Source organism: Procambarus clarkii, chromosome 6, assembly GCF_040958095.1.
Source record: "Procambarus clarkii isolate CNS0578487 chromosome 6, FALCON_Pclarkii_2.0, whole genome shotgun sequence".
NCBI classification, from domain to species: Eukaryota; Metazoa; Arthropoda; class Malacostraca; order Decapoda; family Cambaridae; genus Procambarus; species Procambarus clarkii.
The window spans coordinates 29,841,492-29,863,836 of NC_091155.1; the positions used below are offsets into that span (position 1 = coordinate 29,841,492).

General features: G+C 42.0%; 1 protein-coding gene across 9 annotated transcripts in view; it reads left to right on the plus strand.

The window, feature by feature from the left end:
- The first annotated feature begins 602 nt into the window (after window positions 1-602).
- The window catches only part of LOC123753974 (integral membrane protein DGCR2/IDD), a 32,145-nt gene continuing 10,402 nt past the window's right edge, over window positions 603-22,345 (plus strand). For 2 of the 9 annotated variants that reach the window (XR_006772340.2, XM_045736014.2), the window contains exons 1-6: window positions 3,284-3,396; window positions 5,952-6,018; window positions 12,819-12,887; window positions 13,173-13,324; window positions 13,726-13,927; window positions 18,759-19,482. Coding sequence is in view for 8 of the 9 variants with exons in the window: in XM_045736014.2 (XP_045591970.1) it covers window positions 5,976-6,018; window positions 12,819-12,887; window positions 13,173-13,324; window positions 13,726-13,927; window positions 18,759-19,482 (1,190 nt within the window). In the remaining variant the exon portion in view is untranslated. Of the gene's footprint in view, window positions 758-786; window positions 843-3,281; window positions 3,397-3,442; window positions 3,610-5,951; window positions 6,019-12,818; window positions 12,888-13,172; window positions 13,325-13,725; window positions 13,928-18,758; window positions 19,483-22,345 lie in introns of those variants that run through there. The other 7 variants (XM_045736015.2, XM_069307806.1, XM_069307816.1 and 4 more) reach the window with 7 other exon arrangements.

Genomic DNA, 22,345 nt, shown 5'->3' on the forward strand with positions numbered 1-22,345 from the left:
TCAGAGTTTTAAATATATAGAGTACACATGAGAGGATGTGCAGTGACCTAATATCTAACATATTCAGAGCTAATTTGTTTTATCAGGGACAGGAAGTTGTGTATACTGTCTACTCTCAGTAATCAGGATCATATGGGGCCCATCCCTCTATGAGTTAGCCAGACATTCAAATTAGCAGGATTCCTTGCTAGGAGGATCCAAAATTAAACATATTTGCAACAACCAAGTTATGGGAGGCTCTTCATATACAGTTGTTACGGTATCGACACCATCGTCGGAGTGTGGAGTGGCGATTTCAGCCCCATCTATGGGTCTGCACTCCAACTTCCCCTAGTATTGGGCGCTATGTAGACAACTCCATCTGTTGGTGGTGGCATGGTATCGATGAACGGCTCCAGTTTCCTGCCCCAGTCAGAAGAGGAGGTCGATGTGGGTGACCTCTGGTGGGTGGTGTATCAAGATCAGCGCCATCTAGGTTGTGGCTACAATGCACAATGTCAATTCCCCGGTGAATGGGTGTTACTATAAAAATTCCAGGGTTATCCAGTGTACTGTCCATATGGCTAATGACGTTTTTGTGTCCACAGAGGTGACATATGGTGGCGATTGAGCTGAGGAGGGCTGTTCACCTTGGGCAGTCCACGAACTCTTGCTTGGTCTTACGAGAGGACTAAGTAGCCGCTGTCGATCCGAGCAGTGTGTGTTAGCTGCTGATATATGCAGTGTTTTTGAAGATCGACGTACCCGGGATTGGCTTGTAAGAGTTAGAGACAGTGATGTGTCTATTGTGAAGTGCTGCTAGCAAGCTGCTGGAGGCTTCTACCAGGGAGTTAGCTACCCCTGTATGTGTTAGTTTGAGACCCCTATCAGTATGTTGCTGAGGCCCTCTGCCAGTGTGTATCTGGAGAGCGAAGGTCGGGTGTAGGTACATCGTGATACTGTGTGGGTGGACTGGCCCAGGTAGAAGGTAAATTCGCCAGTGTTTGCCAGAACAAGTGGACAACGTGTACCTGGAATGTGGGTTCACTGGGCTTGATGAACACTGTCGTTAAGTTGTGCCCTGAGTGAAAGAGGCACTTTGTACATACGTATAGTAATAATCTATTATAATATAATATATAGTGGTGAAGGTGTAAGTATATTGGTGAAGGGAATTGTCTTCTTATTCCCCCTCCCTCTTGCATGATAGTATGATGATAGATGGAGTTATTGGTGTCAATCATTATTCTTCCCTGCAGGAAGAACTGCACGTAATATAGGTCATTCAATAATGTTAGCAGATTTCTAGACGTTACCACTGCTAGGCATAGGCTACAAGTAACTCTGGGAGTTTGCAACATCTGCTGATGTAGATTTGACTAAATGTAAACTGTCAGCAGAACTATTCGCATACTTTGCGTCATTATGTAATGGAATGTGGAAAAAATCACGGAATTCAGAGTAGCACCATCAATGGAATCCAAGAAATGTATTAAGTATTTTATTCATAATGATATAGTGTACTGCCAGGAATCTTAGCGAAGTATCCAAAATTTCCTTACTGTAGGTAATGCATGCACATGACTGTAAAGCTGCCGCCCAGTTTGGTGGGTGTGGAACACATGGCTGTAAAGCTGCCGCCCAGTTGGGTGGGTGTGGAGCACATGACTGTAAAGCTGCTGCCCAGTTGGGTGGGTGTGGAGCAAGACTAGTAACTGTGTGACTCACCATAGATGTAAAGTGCCTTGTATAGTGACTCTTGTGAGCCTCTTGTTGAATCACTTGATATAAAATAGATTATCGATATGTATATGTATTTGTGCAAACGATTGTATATGTATTTGTGCAAACGATTGTATATGTATATATAACGATTGTACATGAATATATAATATTAACAACTGTGTAACTAGCTTCAAAAGATTGTCACTTGCTTAGCTAAACGAACTCTGGGGTTTAGTTCCTGAACCCATTATGTGCCTCTGTGACCCTTTCCACCACCACCCACGGGATGGGTATTGGGTGCATAATAAAGGTGAAATTTTGTATCGATATAGATTACTATAAGTTGCACCCGGCTATACCTGAGTCTCTTCCTTCTGTCTCCTTCTTCCCTGCATCTCCCACTTACCTACCCCACTCCTCGTCCCTTCTCCTTCGTCCACCCATCTCGTCCTCCCCTCTCACCCTCTCCTCTTCCTTCCACCCTCTTTTCCCTCTCTCCGTCACTGAAAAACATTTGCTATTACGAAGCACGGAAAATGCTAAACAACTCTACTAGAAACACTACCAACATTTCAGGCTTCCCTCCATGAAAATCACATGGGAGGTCGCTATAAATGGCTATATTTATTTCACTTGGGGCGACCACAGTCGGTCTATGACACTCCCCTAGTGCACTCCTAGTGCCTAGTCCACGTGCTTCATGTGTGAAAGTTGGGTGAGGCATTAGGGCCTCCAACCTCGGACAAAAAGGCATTTATTTTTTTTTTACTTTTTTCATTTTTGTATTTAGCAAAATTAGGTATACACAGCAATGTGCTGCTTCCCTCTTCTAAATGACATTTTACACGGTGAAGATCAAGAATATAGCTATAGGTTCAACTGTTATTCCAATCTCACAGGATGGTTAGTCATACATGGTGATTTTATTTAGTGTTTTAGCAGATAGTGATTTTTATTTAGTTAATTTGTTATGTACCCGGTAACCCATCCTGCGGGTTGAAGTAGAAAAAGGTTACAAGCGACATAATAGACTTAGGACCTCTGAACCCCAGCATTCATTTAACTAAGCAAGTTAGTCTAATTGATAAGTATAATTACATATATTATTAATAAGTGAGCTAGCGAAATGGTCGAATTATTATGAAAATTACAGAAGAGACCAATTCCTTAAACATATTTATTTATTTATTTATTTTTATTTATTTATATACAAGAAGGTACATTGGGTTTGAGAGAATAGTATTTACAATCTTGTAAAGTCACTAGTACGCGCAGCGTTTCGAGCAGGTCCTTATTAATCTAACAGATAATTTATAGTAGGTAAATTCTAGCAGAATTAATAAAATGATAACAGATACATTGCAAGAAAAAAATGAGATGAGAGAGATTAGTAAGTATAGTAAAGCACATTGGTATATTAAATCACACATCAGTATATTATATGAAACATAGTTTCAAGAGTATGTATAGGTGTGATAAGAAGCAAGAGGGCCGAGAGAGCCATTACAACTGGATAATGAAAAGCGGGTCCCAGGAACTAAAGCTCGCCCTACAAACACCCACGAGTGCATAAATGTGAGTATAGAGGGTAGGAGCCAAGAGGGGCGAGAGAGGGCAGCACCTCCCGCTCCCCGACACTGTTGACATTTGGCTATGGTGGAGCTACGCCAGTCCGCGTACTTATAATTTGCGGTGAGTTCATTCACCTGGTCTAGTTCCACCCCCCCAACAACCTGGTGTCCCCCAGCCTCACGTGGTCCCCCTGGCACAGTGCCCGGGGGGTGGCACTGTGGCCTGAGCAAGCTGGTCAGTGTGAGAGAGCTGTGATGGCGAGAGGACAGTTGTGGTGTTGTTGATGAGCCCTCAAACTTGACTCGTGTGTGTCCAGGGTATTATGTCCTCAAGGTGGGCACTGGCAAGGATTTGTTCCTCCAGGGGAAGGTATAGTGCCCCCTCCCCCCTGCCATCACCTGTGTGGCAGGGCAGGTATGGAACATGTATATGACTTAGTCAGGATCCGAGAAGTACCGAAATGCTCTCACTTTTATTTCAGTACCTGAATTTTCCTGCGGGCCACTTGTCTCTAGTGGTCTCAGTTAAGATGGGAAGCCAGTGGCTTATCAAAAGTGGCCCGCTATTTGACCTGAAGATTTTGTCTATTTGGATTTTAAGTTGCAGCAGTGTTTTAAACCTGTGGGTTGAGTTATTTGTGTTGACTTGTCACATTGTTTTGACTTGTTCTCAGCATTTTATGATCTGTTCATGACTCAAATATGATGAGAATATTCCAAATGTAACACTTTTTTTCAGCTGTAGCTATTCACAACTCTTATCAATTTAATATAAGGGTTCTAGTAGTACTATCGGGTTCATTCTCGGCTCGCAGTCTCTCGATTGTGAATGAGCCGAGAATGAATCAGGAATTCAATTCTGCAAAATGATCCAACTATTTAATTAGTTTGAACCCTCCAAGTTACAGCTGGCCACTGCCAGGTCACAACACCATGGGAATTGCCAGCTCCTGAAAGGGGACAAACTTCTTGGTCGTTCCCTAGAGTTCATGACCACCTTGGGTCTTCTGATATCTATTAGTGTGGACCACTCCTTAAGTCACCAAGCTTCTCAAGTCATATCTGTTGATTCTGAGGATCAATGTCCCTGTGGCCCGGTCTCTGACCAGGCTTCCTAGATGGTGACCTGCTCAACCAGGCTGTTTGATGTGGCTGCTTGCAGCCTGACATTGGAGTCATAGCCTAGTTGATGAGGTATCCTTTAAATGTGTTTATCAAGTTTTCTTTTGAACACTGCAAGAGGTCAGTCAGTTATGCCTGGCACAGTATAGTATGTGTAGAGGGAGAGTATTGAAAATTCTTGGGCCTTTGATGTTGATTGAGTTCTCTCTCGGCATGCCTACCGCACCTCTGCTTTTTAATGGGGCTATTTTGCACATCCTGTCATGCCTTCTGGTCTCATGTGGTGTTATTGCTGAGTGCAGATTTGGAACCAGTCCTCCTAGTATTTTCCAAGTGTAAATTATGTATCTCTTCTGCCTGCACTCTAGAGAATGCAGATTTTAATTTTTTTTTAAGCAGTCCCAATAATTTATTGTTTTATTGATTGGATTCTTTACTTCATTTTAATTTTCAAAGAATATTTAAAAAATATTGAGGCATCTTTACAGTGATGCCTCAATACAATTTGACTGTCTGCTTTATGTAAAATTTGCAATTATTGTGGACTTGGGAATATTGCTTTGATTCCCCCATAGTCTGACTAAATCTGTGCAAACATCCCATTCTCCCCCCCCCCCCCAAAAAAAAAAGTCTATGGAACTTGCTCCCAAATGAATTAAAAGATTGTCCAACCTATGCTTTATTGAAAAGTAAAACCAAAAAAGTACCTAATTACATAGTTTCCTACCTTGTGCTTCAAACTCGCACTGTATCTTGTGCTACTCGCTCTCCCAATTTTAGTACTCAAAACATGCAACATCACCAGTGTAATCAATACTATCAATTTTTATTGTAGTTGTTACTGTATGTAGAAATAAAATTCTGCTACAATGTACCTTTTAATTACTCTTACTTTTATCTGTTAAATTTAGAACCTGCTCGAAACTCTGCATGTTAGTGGCTTTGCAAGAATGTAAGAACACCATTGTCAAGTGCTCTCACAACCCAATGTACCTTCTTGTATATAAATAAGTAAAAAAATAAAAATGTTTTAACATAATTTGCAGTAAGAACCCTTCTTTGATCATCTGGAAATTTTGACACTTTGTTTTGGAGACAGTCTTAGTTATTATAGAGTACTGTATCTATATTCCACTGTATTTCTTTTTATCTTAGTTAACTTGGTTTCTTCTTTATAAGAATTTATCATTGCAGTTTTGGTCAGTCACTACTTCATTTTCACTGTTCACTATCATCGTTATACTCATATTTTGCTTTGGATTCTACCACAGAAAAGTGATTAATATTTTATATAACACTACAGTGTTAATAAGCAGTCATCATTAAATCACTGTTACTATTTATGTTCTGGCAAGTGGCAGTGTTCTAGAGTACTGCATTTACAGTATATTAGGTAATTATTAATTACAATTGTAAGTTTTGAGTCAATCAAGGTTCAGATGTAAGTTTTAAATGTGTTGTGTAGCCATGTATGAAACCAAGATATGAAAGGTAATCATATACATGAAATTTGAGACAGGTATATGTTTACTTACATAATATTGTTTGTTACAGATGTTGGTAACAATGATGTGAGTCATGCTGCACATCCTGCTTCTGTACACTCTTGTCCAAGGAGCAGGTGAGAATAGAAGTTCCTTAGAAAGCTTTTATCGTGTTCCACGTCACAGCCCAGTTGATCACGTATCCTTTGGAGGTGGTTATCAAGCTCTCATTTGAACACAACAGGAGGTCGGGCAGTCAGCCCCCTCGCCCCAACCTTCTCTGCTGACTTTACCCAACCCTGATTTATCTGAACCTGATCTTGCCTAGTTCTATGCCTATCTCTTTGCCTTGTCATTAATTTCTTTTCTTGTTGTAGTTCTTCTGGCCCACTTCCAGTTGTGCACCTTGTAGAACATCCCATTTTTAGGACGATGGCATAATGTCTTGCTTTTCTGTTGTCTCTAGGGGTCATTTGTCCCTCTTTAGAATCCTTGGCAAGTCCGATAACTTTGCTATCTCATGCCTTGTGTCCTTTTGTTTTTATACTGCCATCTTGAATGATATTTAATATCTTTTTCATATCTGGTGATGTAAACTGTGCAATATAGTCTAACCAATAACCAATTTGGTGTCTTTTTGATAATTAATTGCTTGGAAACAGATTTCTTGTACAGTATTGTGTGTTATAAACAATTTTCTAGAATACTATACAGTGTGTGTGTGTGTGTGTGTGTGTGTGTGTGTGTGTGTGTGTGTGTGTGTGTGTGTGTGTGTGTGTGTGTGTGTGTGTGTGTGTGTGTGTGTGTGTGTGTGTGTGTGTGTGTGTACTCACCTAATCACCTAATTGTGCTTGCGGGGGTTGAGCTCTTGACTCTTTGGTCCTGCCTCTCAACCGTCAATCAACAGGTGTACAGATTCCTGAGCCTATTGGGCTCTATCATATCTACACTTGTCTATCATATCTACACTTGTCTATCATATCTACACTTGAAACTGTGTATGGAGTCAGCCTCCACCACATTACTTCCTAATGCATTCCATTTGTCAACCACTCTGACACTAAGAAAGTTCTTTCTAATATCTCTGTGGCTCATTTGGGCACTCAGTTTCCACCTGTGTCCCCTAATGCGTGTGCCCCTTGTGTTAAATAGCCTGTCTTTATCTACCCTATCAAGTCCCATGAGAATCTTGAATGTGGTGATCATGTCCCCCCTAACTCTTCTGTCTTCCAACAAAGTGAGCTTTAATTCCCGTAGTCTCTCCTCGTAGCTCATACCTCTCAGCTCGGGTACTAGTCTGGTGGCAAACCTTTGAACCTTTTCCAGTTTAGTCTTATCCATGACTAGATATGGACTCCTTGCTGGGGCTGCATACGCCAGGATTGACCTGACATATGTGGTATACAAAGTTCTGAATGATTCCTTACACAAGTTTCTGAATGCCGTTCTTATGTTGGCCAGCCTGGCGTATGCCGCTGATGTTATCCTCTTGATATGGGCTGCAGGAGACAGGTCTGGTGTGATATTAACCCGCAAGTCTTTTTCTTTCTCTGACTCCTGAAGAATTTCATCTCCCAGATGATACCTTGTATCTGGCCTCCTGCTCCCTACACCTATATTCATTACATTGCATTTGCTTTGCTTGGGTTAAACTCTAACAACCATTTGTTTGACCATTCCTTTAGCTTGTCTAGATCTTCTTGAAGCCTCAAGCAGTCTTCCTCTGTCTTAATCCTTCTCATAATTTTGGCATCGTCCGTAAACATTGAGAGAAATGAATCTGTACCCTCCGGAAGATCATTTACATATATCAGAAACAAGATAGGACCGAGTACAGAGCCCTGTGGGACTCCACTGGTGACTTCACCAGTGGAGTCTGAGTCTGAATCATTCTGAATGATTCCTTACACAGGCTCTTGAACACTGTTCTGATGTTAGCCAGCCTCGCATATGCCGCAGACGTTATTCTTTTTATGTGGGCTTCAGGAGACAGGTTTGGTGTGATATCAACTCCTAGATCTTTCTCTCTGTCTGTTTCATTAAGTACTTCATCTCCTATTCTGTATCCTGTGTCTGGCCTCCTGTTTCCACTGCCTAGTTTCATTATTTTGCATTTACTCGGGTTGAACTTCAACAGCCTTAGTTGGACCATTCACTCAGTCTGTCTAGGTCCCCTTGTAGCCTCCTCCTATCATCCTCTGATTCAATCCTCCTCATAATTTTTGCATCATCAGTAAACAGATCATTTACATATATCAGAAACAGTATAGGTCCAAGGACTGTGTGTGTGTGTGTGTGTGTCTATATATATATTATATACAATATATATTGTATATATGTGTATATTGTACACAGAATTTGGTAATACAGTGTAGGGTCTGAAAGAAATTTTTGTTTAGCGGCATTGAAATGGTTGGCGCTTTATAAATATCCTATATTAACCTGATATGCGGCTATCAATTTAGAAGTATGTCTGCCTATGTGCAAATAATACAAAAATCCACAAAATATTTTTCTTATAGAATAATTAATTTGGATGTTAAATGCATGGAAAAGTGGAAATACACTGAATATCTACATTGTAACCTATTTTGTGCAGTGAGCAAAATTTACCACCTCTGGGTCAAAGATGGAACTCGGCACCATGTGGTGACCTAGCCACATGGTTCGCTGTTCCTTCTTTTTTGTCTTCGTTGTTTCGCAATCGGCATCTTATGCTGAATACTGTCACCTCTTATTATTCGGCTTTGGGGAAACCGCTGTTGCTCATGTTCAGTGTCGACACCTCTGTGGCACCATTCCACAAGTTGTCTCGTGCATTCTTCAACTTCCAGCGTTCTCGTGCTCCTCCTGACCCTTCTTGGTTCTTTTAACTGCAAGAAATTGCAGTTTCATTACATTCAACACTGGGTTTTTCATATGTCAAACTAAACTCCACTACATCCATATAGACATTATATCCATATTGGCATCATTTGTGTAAATCCCAGACAATAATAGTTTAAATTAATGTATGATGATACCCACACTTTAAGGGTTGGGATACATATTTGTGTACAATACAATACAGGTATACAATACAATTCATAATTTCCTACCTTGTGCTTTAAAATTGCACTGTATCTAGTGCTACCCAATCCCCCAATCTTTATGTACCTAAGCCAAACAACTTTACCATTGTGATCCTTGCTGTCGTCTTATATGTGCTATCAATATGCTGTATTGTGCCTATTAATCTTTGTTAAATTACCACTCAAGCTGTCAATGCTATCAACCAGAGCTACCGATGTGTTTTAATATACCTACTAATCTCTCTTTCTCTTGTTTCTTGCAATGTACCTATTATCATTTTATAAATTTTATTAGAATTTACCTACTTAAAATTATCTGTTAGATTAAGAACCTGCCTGAAATGCTGCACGTACTAGTGGCTTTACAAGAATGTAAATACCATGCTATGTACCCTCGCAAACCCAATGTACCTTCTTGTATATAAATAAATTAACAAGCACAATCGGTCGGCCGAGTGTTGTCCGTGAGCACGCTACCTCACTCCAATGTTTATACTCTTTTTCAGCTTTCTCACCTCAATTTTGGTGCTACGTCATTCAATTTGGTATCAAATTGTTCGCAATAGAATGCTGTAAAGGGATACAGGCGATGAGTCACAATTACGTGGCTAAAGTATGTTGACCAGACCACACACTAGAAGGTGAAGGGACGACAACATTTTGGTCCGTCCTGGACTATTCTCAAGTTGATTGTGACCATTCTCGCAATCGACTTGAGAATGGTCCAGGACGGACTGAAACGTCGTCGTCCCTTCACCTTCTAGTATGTGGTCTGGTCAACTGTAAAGGGATATCTGCATATAAGAACATGTCTCACTTTTCTGTACTTTTGACGAACACACGATAACTTTTCCCTCAAACGTGTTTCTTTCACTGCTTTTTGTCATGGATTGTTTAGCTATATGGATACATAACTGACTTGGCGCTGGTAAGATTAGACTGTGTACAGATCATGTAGTGGTCACTGGGTCCCATTATACTGTATTTACTGTTTCTGTGTTTAAAAGTGTATTTGTATGTGTGTGTGTATGATGAAGGGGAATAAATTATCTAATTTGATATTCATTGACTAATCACTGAAATGTTAGATGCAAATATTTGTCATACTAGTTATGAAGAAAGTAAATCTATAGTACTGTACTGCTAATAACCAAAACAGGTGGTTAGTTCGAGTCGGCTGTCTTGCATGTATGTTATTTACATTACAGTGCCTTTGAAGAAACTTGTATGTTTTTATATAAATTTATCTTTTGGGGGTTGTAAGGCATGGTTGACAAGAGAAATATTCATAACAGGATCTTCTGTGTTATTCTGTAGTTTACATAACTTTCAACTTTTAACATGGCAAAAAAAAAATTATGAAATGGTTCATTGATGATCAAGCCATAAGCTGTAGCTGCTGTAAATGCATTGTTGATTGTCATGAAGAAACTAGTTGAAATTAAGTTTCACATTTGTATACAGTAATGAGAGATTTGTTTTATGTTAAATACTGAATGCATTGGATAAGTACCTGATGATGAATTCCAAAATTATGAAAAAACACAGTGATGACTTTTTCCCATTAGCTCCCTGAAGCTAAAACTGATATGTGCTTTATTAATTTGGGGTAATCAATCGCTTGAAGTTCTTAGGCCTACTGGGGACCACGGGCCAGAACCTGGCCCCCTCAGAGAGGCGCAGGGAGCAATGGCGTATGATCACTTTCCATTTAAAGTATGTCATGTTCCGCCATCGACTGAGGTATTTACCCAGAAAGATAGGCTAACCAAAACAAACTAGCAGGTAAAATTGCGACCTACAGCGCGACAGAGCTAAGAAACTCCTCCTAAAGAAAAGAATTGAAAAGAAACTAGCAACTTTCCACTCTAACCAGTACTCCCGCTCGTTAGCTAAACACCCCCTTCCCCGACCATGGGGAAAGTTAGAGCCTCTTCAGTTCTCGTCTGATATGCTTCGTGGTTGGAAGTTGCCTCTGGCCTTGCTTTCCTGTCTGGATTTTGCCCTGTGTGGCTGTGCTAGTTGTGTGTGTGGTGTGGTGTGGTGACCAGGTGTTCTTTGTACTTGGAGCTGTTTGCGCCCTGGGTACCCTTCCCAAGGTGCTCCGTAAGTATACCCTTGTGGGTCAGGGTTGCTTTCCTGAGGGTTCGGGACTCTCTCCCCATTTGAGGGCTGCTTTGCTTGACGTAGTCTTTGCCCTTTGGGTATGTTTGGGGTCTTGGGCTTTTCGTCTTGCCCCCAGGTAGGGGGGAGTATTTTTTGCTGGAGGGGGGGGGGAAAGGGTCGCTGTGGCTTGCGCAGTCTGCTTACACTTATGTGATGGCCGACATTTCTCTCCGATTGCCAGTTTGCTTGGGGTGTTGTTTTGTGGCGTGTTACTTTTTCATTTTGGGTGTTTGCCCTGTTTTGATGGAGATCTGCTTAGTGGCTTATTTCGCTAACTTAGGTTGTGTTGGCCCTCCTCCGTTGTCCCAGAGGTTTCACCACTGCTACTGGTAGTCAGTTTGTCAGCTTTCAAGCAGGGGATCTACCGGCATAACATGCCACAGTGCCTAGGCTTCCCGTAGGTCTAACGTACCATGCGGGGCCCTGGTAAACCTCGTGGGCTAGGTTGGTAATGTGTATCTGTCGGTCCACTCTTGCCTTGTGCGATGTTGACAGTTATTTGACGCTTCTGCCTTGGGGGAACCATCACCTTTCCTACCTCTGCCATGCTGCCTGTAGGGTCACTAGATTGGGATGAGGCTCGGGTAGCTTTGTGGGTTGTCCTTTCCAATTTGGGCATGGTGGTGGTTTCGCCAGTTCTTCCCGGCGAGGCTTCCAGTTCATCTCGGCCACCCTCCTCCTTGGAAGTCTTTTCCTTGGACTCTGCCTTTTCTTCAGGGGTGGTGGGCATGGAAGAGAACCGTGCCCCAGGTTCTTAATTGTGGGCTTCCGGGGCTCGGGGGAGGTGGGGGGGAGTCCACTTGAAGTGATTGGGCTTTTGACCCAATCACTACTTGGGCCCTTGTGCCATCCGGGCAGAGATTGTTGCTTGAGGGGAAGGGGTTTTTGTATCTTGTCAACGTTCCATGGCCTGTCCAGCCTTGTGTCGCTTTGGGCGTCTGTCGCAGCCGACGGTTCCTTCTTCGCATTGATACATGTGGTGTTGCCACTTCCTGAGTAAGTCACTGTTTTCCTTCTCCATGGGTAGTTAACTTCAGGGAGTCGACGGGGCTTCCCCTAGAAAGTTAACGTTGAATGTAATGAAATGCCCTTTTCTGGGGGTGGCCTTGGAGGCTCCCTGACACCCTCCCTCTGGTCGGTGGTTTTCCATCAGGCTTCAAAATGAGGGGGTAGGTGGTGGGCTCGCCTGAACCGGCTCCCCCTTGGTCAAGGGGGGGCGGGTTCTGCTAACGAGTGGGAGTACTGATTAGAGTGGAGAGTTGCTAGTTTCTCTCCATATCTCTTCTTCAGAAGTTTCTTAGCTCTGTTGGACTGCAGGCCGCAATTTTTCCAGATAGTTTGTTTTGATTTGCCTATCTTTCTGGGTAAATGCCCTGATTGATGGCGGAATATGACACACTGTACTGTACATTAAATGTAAAGTGATCATACGCCATTGCTCCCTGTGCCTCTCTGAGGGGGACCAGGTTCTGGCTCGTGGTCCCTGGTAGGCCTTAGAACTCGGTGACTGATGCCCCCAAACTAATAAAGCTCATATCGGTTCGGTTAGCTTCAGGGAGCTGAAGGGTCTCCCCCCAGAAAATGGCGTTTCATTACATACAATGCTGGCTTTTAGATTTTGTTCAGCAAGGCGACATTTTTATACATTGTGAAACAGATGTGACATTAAGATATAGTCAACCAACTAACATTTTATCCAGATATCGTGCACTGCCTCTTAACTCCGAAGGAGGACAACCAATGGGACATCCCTGGGATGACTTACCCAGGTATATAAGCCACTAGATGTACTAGAAATCTAAAAACTCTGTACTGTTAATGAGATTTATTTTGTTATAAGTTATAAATATCTCTGACTTTATAAATATTTGCACATTAGATTACTCGTTCATTCTCGAAAGCTTTCAAGTCCCATCAGATTTTAAATTAACCGGTTGGGTTTTTGGATGATTTCAGTAAACTTGCATGAAACATTTGTTTTTGTATCAATAGTACAATAGATTACATATTTTGTTAGCCTTCATATTTCAGGCCAGTGCCATATCTAATTACAGGGGCCAAATCATCATGGGAATGCATCGGCCTGGATGGCGAGCGTGTTCCCAATGGGGAGACGTTTGTCCCGGGTCCTGACTACTGTACTGTCTGCAAATGTGATGAGGGCAAAGCTCGGGTGTGTCAAGCTGTTCTCTGCCAGCCACCACAAGTATGTAATGAAGCTCCCGAGTAGTAGGACTTGCATCATGACTGCCGAGTAATTTGTATAACTGTATTTTCTGTGCCAACCCTTTCAGTAGCTCTCTAGTGTATAATACTTTGGTTGTGTAGTTCCCCTTGTGTAATATAATTTTGCATAATTTTTTTTCTGTATATATAATTAACACATTTATTGTAATAATTAAAGTGTATTACAGCAAAGCTTCATAAACAATACTAAATAACTTCTTAAAATATTTGAAGATGAGAAGTCTTACTTCAAAATCTAATGTGGGGGCACTGGATTTGATGAAAGTAGATTTAATGAAAGGGATTTTTTTTTTAATAGGAGATGCTTGTATTTTCAATACTTTGTATATTGCATATTAACAATTTCTCCAATATCAACAGGATTGTAAGTCCTTTCGCTTGGGTCAGAAATGTTGTGACTTCATCTGTCTGGATGACATGCTTCCTAACCTGCCAGATGGCAATGGAAACAATCAATCCACAGATTTAGGGCTGCGTATGGTAGCTTCTGCTGTAACTGCAATACTGTCCCTTGCTCTGCTGCTGTTTCTTATACATAGACTCAGGCAGCGCCGGATAAGAGGTTTGTAAAGTGACTGTTTAAGAATACTGTGCTCTGTATGGTTTAATTTTATATGTATGTACTGTACTCGCTTACTTGTACTCGCCTAGTTGTGCTTGCAGGGGTTGAGCTTTGGCTCTCTGGTCCCACCTCTCGACTGTTGATCAACTGGTGTACAAATTTTGAAGCCTGTTGGGCTCTATCATATCTACATTTGAAACTGTGTATGGAGTCGGCCTCCACTACATCACTGCTTAATGCATTTCATTTGTTTACTACTCTGACACTGAACAAATTCTTTCTAATGTCTGTGTGGCTCATTTAGGTACTAAGTTTCCACCTGTGTTCCCTTGTTCGTGTTCCATCCGTACTAAAGAGTTTGTCTTGTCCACCCTGTTAATTTCCCCTGAGAATTTTGTAGGTGGTTACCATGTCTCCCAGGGATGTGAGGTTTACCTCCCTTAGCCTTTCCTCGTAGCTCATACCTCTCGGTTCTGGGACTAGTCTGGTGGCATACCTCTAAATCTTCTCCAACTTTGTCTTGTATTTAGGTATGGACTCCAGGCTGGAGCTGCATACTCCAGGATTGGTCTTACACAAGTGGTATACAAGGTCCTGAACAATTCCTTACACAAGTTTCTAAAGGCAGTTCTTGTGTTGGCCAATCTAGCATATGCCGTTGATGATACCCTTTTGATGTGGGCTTCTGGGGGCAGGTTTGGTGTGATATCAATCCCCAGATCTTTCTCTCTATTTGACTCTTGCATGATTTTACTTTCCAGATGGTACCTTGTGTTCAGCCATCTGCTCCCTTTGCCTAATTTCATTACTTTACACTTTCCTGAGTTACACTTTGAGCTATTTTGTAGACCATTCTTTCAGTTTGTCTAGGTCATCCTGTAGTCTCTTTTCCTTTGAATTTAGGCCTTCTCTTAAACCTTCTATTTTCTCTGATTTTCATTTCTTCTGCTGCTCTGTCCAACCTAGATATTTCTTTTTCTAAACACCTGAAAATTGTTATGGACTTACTATCTGCAGTATTTTGTACTAGTTTACTATAGGTTACCAGTTCTTTCTTAATTGCTCGCTTAAATTCTGCTTCTTGTTTGTCATTTCTGGTTTTGACTTCCAAACACACTTCCTTGATCGTCTTTCTCTCTTTTACAAACTTGTGCATACATCTTTCATTTCTTCTTTATACTTTTCTAGGTCTTTATTAACCTCCTCTATGTCAGTTGTCAATGAAGTTTCTCGTTGCATATCCTTGCCTAACTCCATGTTAGCCCTAAGGGTACCTTGGAGTTGTAAACCATATGAGCATATTTTCTTGTTTATTTCTTGTACATTATTTACTTTTAACATTCCCTCAACCTTTACGTAACCTGGGACATCACTCACACCCTCAACCTGTTCCCAGTACTTAGGTAATTTTATATTCCTGGTGCTTGCTGCAGTTTACTCCTGCCTCCTCGTTCCTAATAAGGCAAATAGGACACTGGGATTTATTTATCTAAGTGTTAGTAATAAGACACCTGGTGTTGTTCTTCAGCTATATCTTACTCTGGTTAAAATGAACAAATCCACAAGGGCTTTGATGAGGGTTCAAACCTATGTCTGAGAGGGTCTCAGGCGCGGTTAAACCGACTGTGCCACGACACGGTCAAAAGAATGAGGTTCGAACCCTCATCACGGCCCCTGTGGATTTGTTCATTTGATGCATCACGCTATTGTGATTTCTGTGTATAATGAAGTAAGGGTGAAGAATTAGAACAGCTTATTGACAGAGCCTGTGTGTACGGGGGGAATTGTGTAAAACTCTAGTTTGTGTCTCAGAGAGACTGCAGGATCCGTGTGAGGGCAGATGGATTCTCGGTTGTAATTTTTTTGACCGTGTCGTGGCACAGTCGATTAAAGCGTGTCTGGGATCGTCTCGGACATAGGTTCGAACCCTCATCATGGCCCTTGTGGATTTGTTCCTTTGATGCATCAGGCTATTTTTATTTCTGTGTGTATTGCTCTGGTTAGGCCACATTTAAATTATGCAGTTCAATTTTGGTCGCCGTACTATAGAATGGATGTAAATTTGCTAGAACGCATCCAGTGTAGGATGACAAAGTTAATCCCTCAAATTAGAAACCTGTCATGAAGAAAGATTGACAGAGCTTAAATTACATTCTCTAGAAAGGCGAAGAACTAGGGGTGACATGATAGAGGTGTACAAGTGGATGAATGGTCATAACAAAGGGGATATTAATACGGTATTAAAAGTATCAACACAAGACAGAACACGAAACAATGGGTATAAATTGAATAAATTTAGATTTAAGAAAGACCTGGGTAAATATTGGTTCAGTAACAGGGTTGTTATTGTTGAACCAATTACCATGTAACGTGGTGGAGGTGGGGTCCTTTGATTGTTTCAAACATGGGTTGGACATGTATATGAGTGGGATTGGAGGGTTATAAATAGGAGCTGCCTCGTATGGGCCAATAGGCCCTCTGCAGTTACCTTTATTCTTATGTTCTCGCCTGCAAACCAGACATTGTAAACAAGGGACTTCTTTTCAATGGAGCACTTGAATTTAACAACAACTTCCACTTCAACTCTGGAAACAATCAATTGATTGTTAGCCAGGAAGAGATCCTTCTCTGAATACAGTGGAACCTTGGTTCTTGTAGTGTTTGGTTCTCGTAGTAAATTTCTAGATTCGGTTGTGGTAGTTTGCCTCGAGGGTCATAGTTTGTTTATACACGAACGGGTTCATAGCAAGCGTGGTGCTTCAGTTTACCAGTGTCTCCCGTCTAGTAATGTTCGTGCTTGGATTCTTTGAAGAATTTCATTGATTTTGTGCTTTTTTGGTTTCTGAATATTAAAGTTTTTATTATATATCACGCTATGGGTTCCAAGAAAATCGATGGTAATGTTCAACCTAAGAAAATAGTTGAGGATGATGATAGAGGAAAAACAAGAGATCATTCATAATGAGGCAGTGTGATGTCTCACTACAGACAAGTGTTAAAACATAGGGAAGACAAATGTCTATACAGTAGACAGATTCTTAGTAAGACAAGCAAGCAGTGAGCCACAATCAGGTCCTAGTGGTATGCTGGCAAAACGAAGGAGTGAGAGTACCCCAGAAAAGTCATCACTGCCTGATGTTATAATGGAAAGGGACTTCCCTTCCAAACACTAACACCTACCTCTCCTGCTCACCGTCTTCCATACGCCAACGAGAGTCCTCATTCAAGGTGAGATAAGCAGATGACAAGTGACAAGCAGCCCCATCTATGAGCTCTTGGATGGCTGGAAATGATGCATATCAATGAATTTTTGTTTCAAGATGCTAATGATGCTTGGCTGTAAAGAGATGAATGCTGTAATGTTGCAAAGCATTGAATTGTTTCTTTTAGAAAATGAAAAAAAATGAAAAAATTTGAAAAAATGAAAAATGTCAAAAGGTTTGTTCAGTGTATGTCAGGTAGGCTGCTCCGTTTTCTATGAACAAAAAATTGAATTTCATATTAATGTTTTTCAGGGGTATTGTGCTGTATTTTAGCTAATATAAAATGAGTGTCATTCGGTATAAAATACGTTTTTAAGTTAATATTTTTAGGGGTGTGGAACGGATTAATTCAATTTACATCATTTCTTATGGGAAAATTCATTCTGGTTTTTGTACCGTCTCTGGGTATGGATTAACTACAAAAACGAAGGGAGCACTGTAGTTCCTTTGGTGACGGTCTACTATCCTGAACCACCCCGAGATCTCTTTCTTTGTCATAGTTCTTTAATGCCTCTTCACATAATTTGTAGGTTGTGTGGGGCCTATGTTCTCTTATTCCACATTCCATAACATGGCATTTGTTTACCTTAAATTCCATTTGCCAAATGTTGCTCCCTGGAGGTCATGACAATAGTCAAAGTCTCTTGTCTTCCCTAGTACTGTTGCTTAGCATTATCAGAAAACATGTTCATATAATTCTGTATTCCTTTTGTAAGATCGAGTATGTAAACAATGAACATTACTGGTGTTGGGACTGAACCCTGTGATACTCCACTAAGTAACATTTCTTTAGTCAGATACATTGCCTTTGATTACTGCCCTCATTTTTCTCTTGGAGAGAGAGAATTGCAATCTCAAATTTGGACACACACATCCTCTGCACCTCAATCATACCACACTACCACCACAATCACACCACACCATCACCACACAGGAGACATTCCAGATTCATCTTCCATTATAAGATGAATGCTCTGATAATAGATCACAACATATTTTCTCTTGACTTCACTGCTAGTTGAAGCCCTAAACAACATATTTCCTGCATTTCCAGACGCACTAGTAGCAGGATGCAAAAAATATGCACCAATATAAAACAATGAGCGAAGGAGGGTTTTGTCTGCCGCAGGTAAACAAAAACAAACAGCAAGCGCCACCGGCTACATCGGTGGTCGGCCGCAGAACTACATAGATGGTCATTGGTCGGATCACAAACGAATAGATGGAATAAACGAATGATTGAGGTCCGGCCGTTAGGTCAGGGAGTGTATGTTTGAGGGTTTGGTCACTTCCTGTATACAATACCATTTTTTGTCTTTTCAGACCCTCTTGCAATTTCTGTCGTACTAATCCAGTTTTCTAGTTCTGCATCTCTGTTTTTGTATAAATTTATTTATGCATCTTGATATGCTTCACAAAACTTGCCATACATCTCATTTACTTCCTTGCATAACAAGAAGTCTTTGTGTGTATGTTAGCGTGTGTTTGTTAGTACTGTACAAATGCTGTACTGTTATTGTTTAATATTAGGATTCACTGATACTAAAGTTCAACTTACAATCTTGCAGCTCAGCAGCAGTATTATGAAGATCAATTGGACTCTCCAGTAGGACCCAACTACCCAGACCCTTGTCACAATAATGCATGCTGCCATAATGCTGCATATTGCAATGGTAATGACCATGTGGATTTTTTCTTAGATGGTCATACACCACCTTATTCACTGTGGAAGCCTCCTTCATTTTACTTTCCACATGAAGATGCTCCCCCACCATATAGTGAAGTGGTGGGTAGTTCGTACAGACTATCGGAGGCCAGTAATTCTTTGCCTGCACTGGGCCCACTTATGGTACAACTTGGACCACCACCTGGCGAGTCGTCAGATACCAGTGGCGGGGCTTTAGCATTGATTGGTGCCATTGGTGGCAGCTATAGAAGGCCCTGCTCTTCTTCACATACTCTTCACAACATCTATTCTGAAAGTGCAAAGGGAAGACATGTCGCACTTAGATCTGATGAAATGTACGAGGAAGTTGATGGTATTCCAGAGGACCTTCCTCCTCCATACTATCCCCCAGTACAGCCTTTAAATGATCTCAACCGTGTCAGTGAGGCAAGACCTGTGGAAGAAGTGGTGCCTGTTTGTAATGATGCTGAATGTTCAGGTGTTGCAGCAACACAGGAGTGTGTGTGTGGTGCCAATGATCCTAGCTGCAGTCTGTGTGCTGTGCCTGAACATGATGCCACTAGCAATGATAAAACAGTACAACAGCCCTCAGTGTCTCCGGTAAGGTAAGCAAAAAAAAAAAAAGTGTTACGATTATTGTACTCTGATTTAAGGTAATTTATAATTGTGAAGCAATGTAGTAATGTGGAAGAAACTTTACTTTCTCACTTTAAATATGTTTAGTAAATATGCAAAAAGTCAAATACACATTTGATACAGTTTTGTAGGGAATTGTAGTTAATCCATTAAAATCTTTTTTTAACATTTTAACTACTCTTTTATTCCAAAAACCACTGGGGATTAAAAGTAGTTAATCCCCAGTGGCTATCTATGTTTGTTATCCCTAACATATCCCTATATTTTGTTATTTTTTGGGGGTTATTTTTTCTTGACTTCATTTCAACACTCATGGACCTATAACTTTCACATAGTTGAGTACAAATGCCAAGCAGTCTTTTCAACTTTGAGACATCTTCAAAAATTCAGTTTCTGACCAATTCTCACTATTTTTGTGGGGAGCCCCTACGGCTCCGTGGAGCTTATCGGGCTAATGTATGTTATATTAGACCAGGACATTAGCTAAGGAGTTCAGACCTATCAGGGACCAGCACCAGAACCTGGCCCCTTCAGAGAGGTTTCAGGGAGCAATGGCCCTGGATAACCCCCCTTGTGGTTGGGGTTTTCCTTATCTGCCATCGACCGGGGTAGGCACCCAGAAAAGTGGGGTGTTGGGTTTACCGCTTTCGTTGCCTTCCCTTCGGTTTGAATCTGGCGCCTCGTGTCTTTGCACGCCTTACTTAGGTTGAGTGGCCCGCCTGCGTCTGTTAGGTATTCGGGTTCTACCTCCTTCGACGACTAGCTGGTTTGGGCTACCTGCCAGTCTGCGTGTCTGATTGCCAGGGATTTGGCTCTTTCCTGGCTGTCTGGGTTCGGGTTCTTGGTGAACTTGCGGAAGTCCCATCTGGTTCCCTCTAAGGTTTCAGGCGATGCTTGCTCAGTGTCCGAACCCAAGGGTCTTCCCAAGGCTCTACTTCTTTCAGCAGATCAGTCCAGCCCGTTACGAGGTTGGTTCATTCTTCTCCTCGAGTCTTCGCATCTGGAGTTTTGACTTGAGTCTCCCATCACTTGTATGGAGCGCAGGTGGCTTCATTGTTGGTCTCCCACCTGTGTGACTCGTCTAGGCGGTAGTATAAAGTTTCCTGGTTGTCCTTTCAGTTTTTCCTATCACTGTGTAGGTGTACTTCGGTCTCTGATAGGGATGTCTTGTCCTTCCTTTTGTGGTTTCAGGACCGTCAATCTCATGCCTAATACTGTCGCCTCGTATCGTGTGGTGCTAGCGAAGCCGCTCCAGCTTGCGTTCGGTATTGATGTTACGTCTGCTCTGTTCCGCAAGCTGTCTTGTGCATTGTTTCACCTCCGTCCTGCTCATGCGCCGCCTGGCCATCCTAGTCTTTGAACTAGGTGCTCTCCTTTTTCTCTTCTCTTCGGTTGTTGTTGCCCCTTCGGTTCTGGTTTGTTTTCCAAAGACTTTTCCTGTTGGCTTTGGCCTCTGGGGGTCGGGTCTGGGAAGCTTCATGCTCTCCTCCATTGCTGGTGTTTTTCTGCTAATTTGGTTCTGGTGGTAGATTGGTTTGTTTGCAGCCGCATCCTTCTTATCTGGCGGTGAATGGGTAGGCTGCTTTGCGAAGGGGTCCTTGGGTGGATGTTGCTTGGTTGGCCAGGCCGGGGGGCATCATGTGTTGGTGTTCGGTTGCAGCTCTCCGCTGTTCTCTGCGCATCATGGCTTCTGTGGCCGTGGACGCGCTTTAGGTTGCCCGGGTTCCCCTTCCTTCCGTCCTGTTCCAGGGTTCGGGTCTCCCGGGTCGTCCACAAGCTCCTTCGGTTTTGCCAGTTGTCTTGCTTTTGTGTTTAGGGTGCATGGCATCTGCCTCCCGGGTCCTTCCCTCTCTTTTTCCTTATCTTTGGTGAGGTAGCTCCAGGGAGCCGACGGGACTCCCCCCGGAAAACCAGCGTTGAATGTAATGATACTCCAATTTCTGGGTGAGTCCCAGAGACTCCTTGGCAACCCTCCCTCCTTCCGGTCCGTGTGTTTTTTGCATGTTTTGACATCCAGCCTAATAACTGACGATTAGATTGCCGGCGTGAGGGTCTGGGGTTCCCCCTTCCCCCTCCCGGGGAGGGGGGGGTTAGGCAGACAGCGGCATGGCAACATGATGACGTCACACTTGTTTGCTAATTTTCGTTTGGGGGAGTTCTGTCCACGCGTTTGGGTTTCGGTAGCAATATTTTCACCAGAATAGGGATTTTTGGGGCGCCTACCTTTCTGGGTGCCAGACTCGGTCGATGGCAGGCATATAATGCTCCCAACCACACGGGGTTTCTATAGGCTATTGCTCCTCGTGCCTCTCTGAGGGGGCCAGGTTCAGGCTCGTGGTCCTCGGTAGGCAAGAACTTCATGCACTTTGATGCCAGAAAGATATTAATGCCATATCAACCTGGATAGCTCTGCGGAGCCTCCGGGACTCGCCCAGAAAATGGTGTTTCATTACTTTCAACGCTGTTTTTTTTTTTGTCGCTTTGCTTGATCAGTTCCATCTATTATGGAGTCATGAGGGCACTCAAAGTAAGAATGTTAGAGAAAGGCACAAACCTTGTGTAGCATTTATATCCAATATGAATAATATTGGATAAATTATTATTATTAACATCTTTATTGACAAAATTTATATTACAATTTTGCTTAATCTGAGGAATTTAACTAGGTCTTATTAGAGTGAGGATAATGCTGGTATTCACTGTCACACAGGGTAGAGGATCATACACAAGACAATAGATCTAAACTGTAAGATGAAGCACACACTGTATATATATTATGGTTATAATCAATGTTTCAATGTAGGAATATGTAAATACAACTTTTTATTGTGC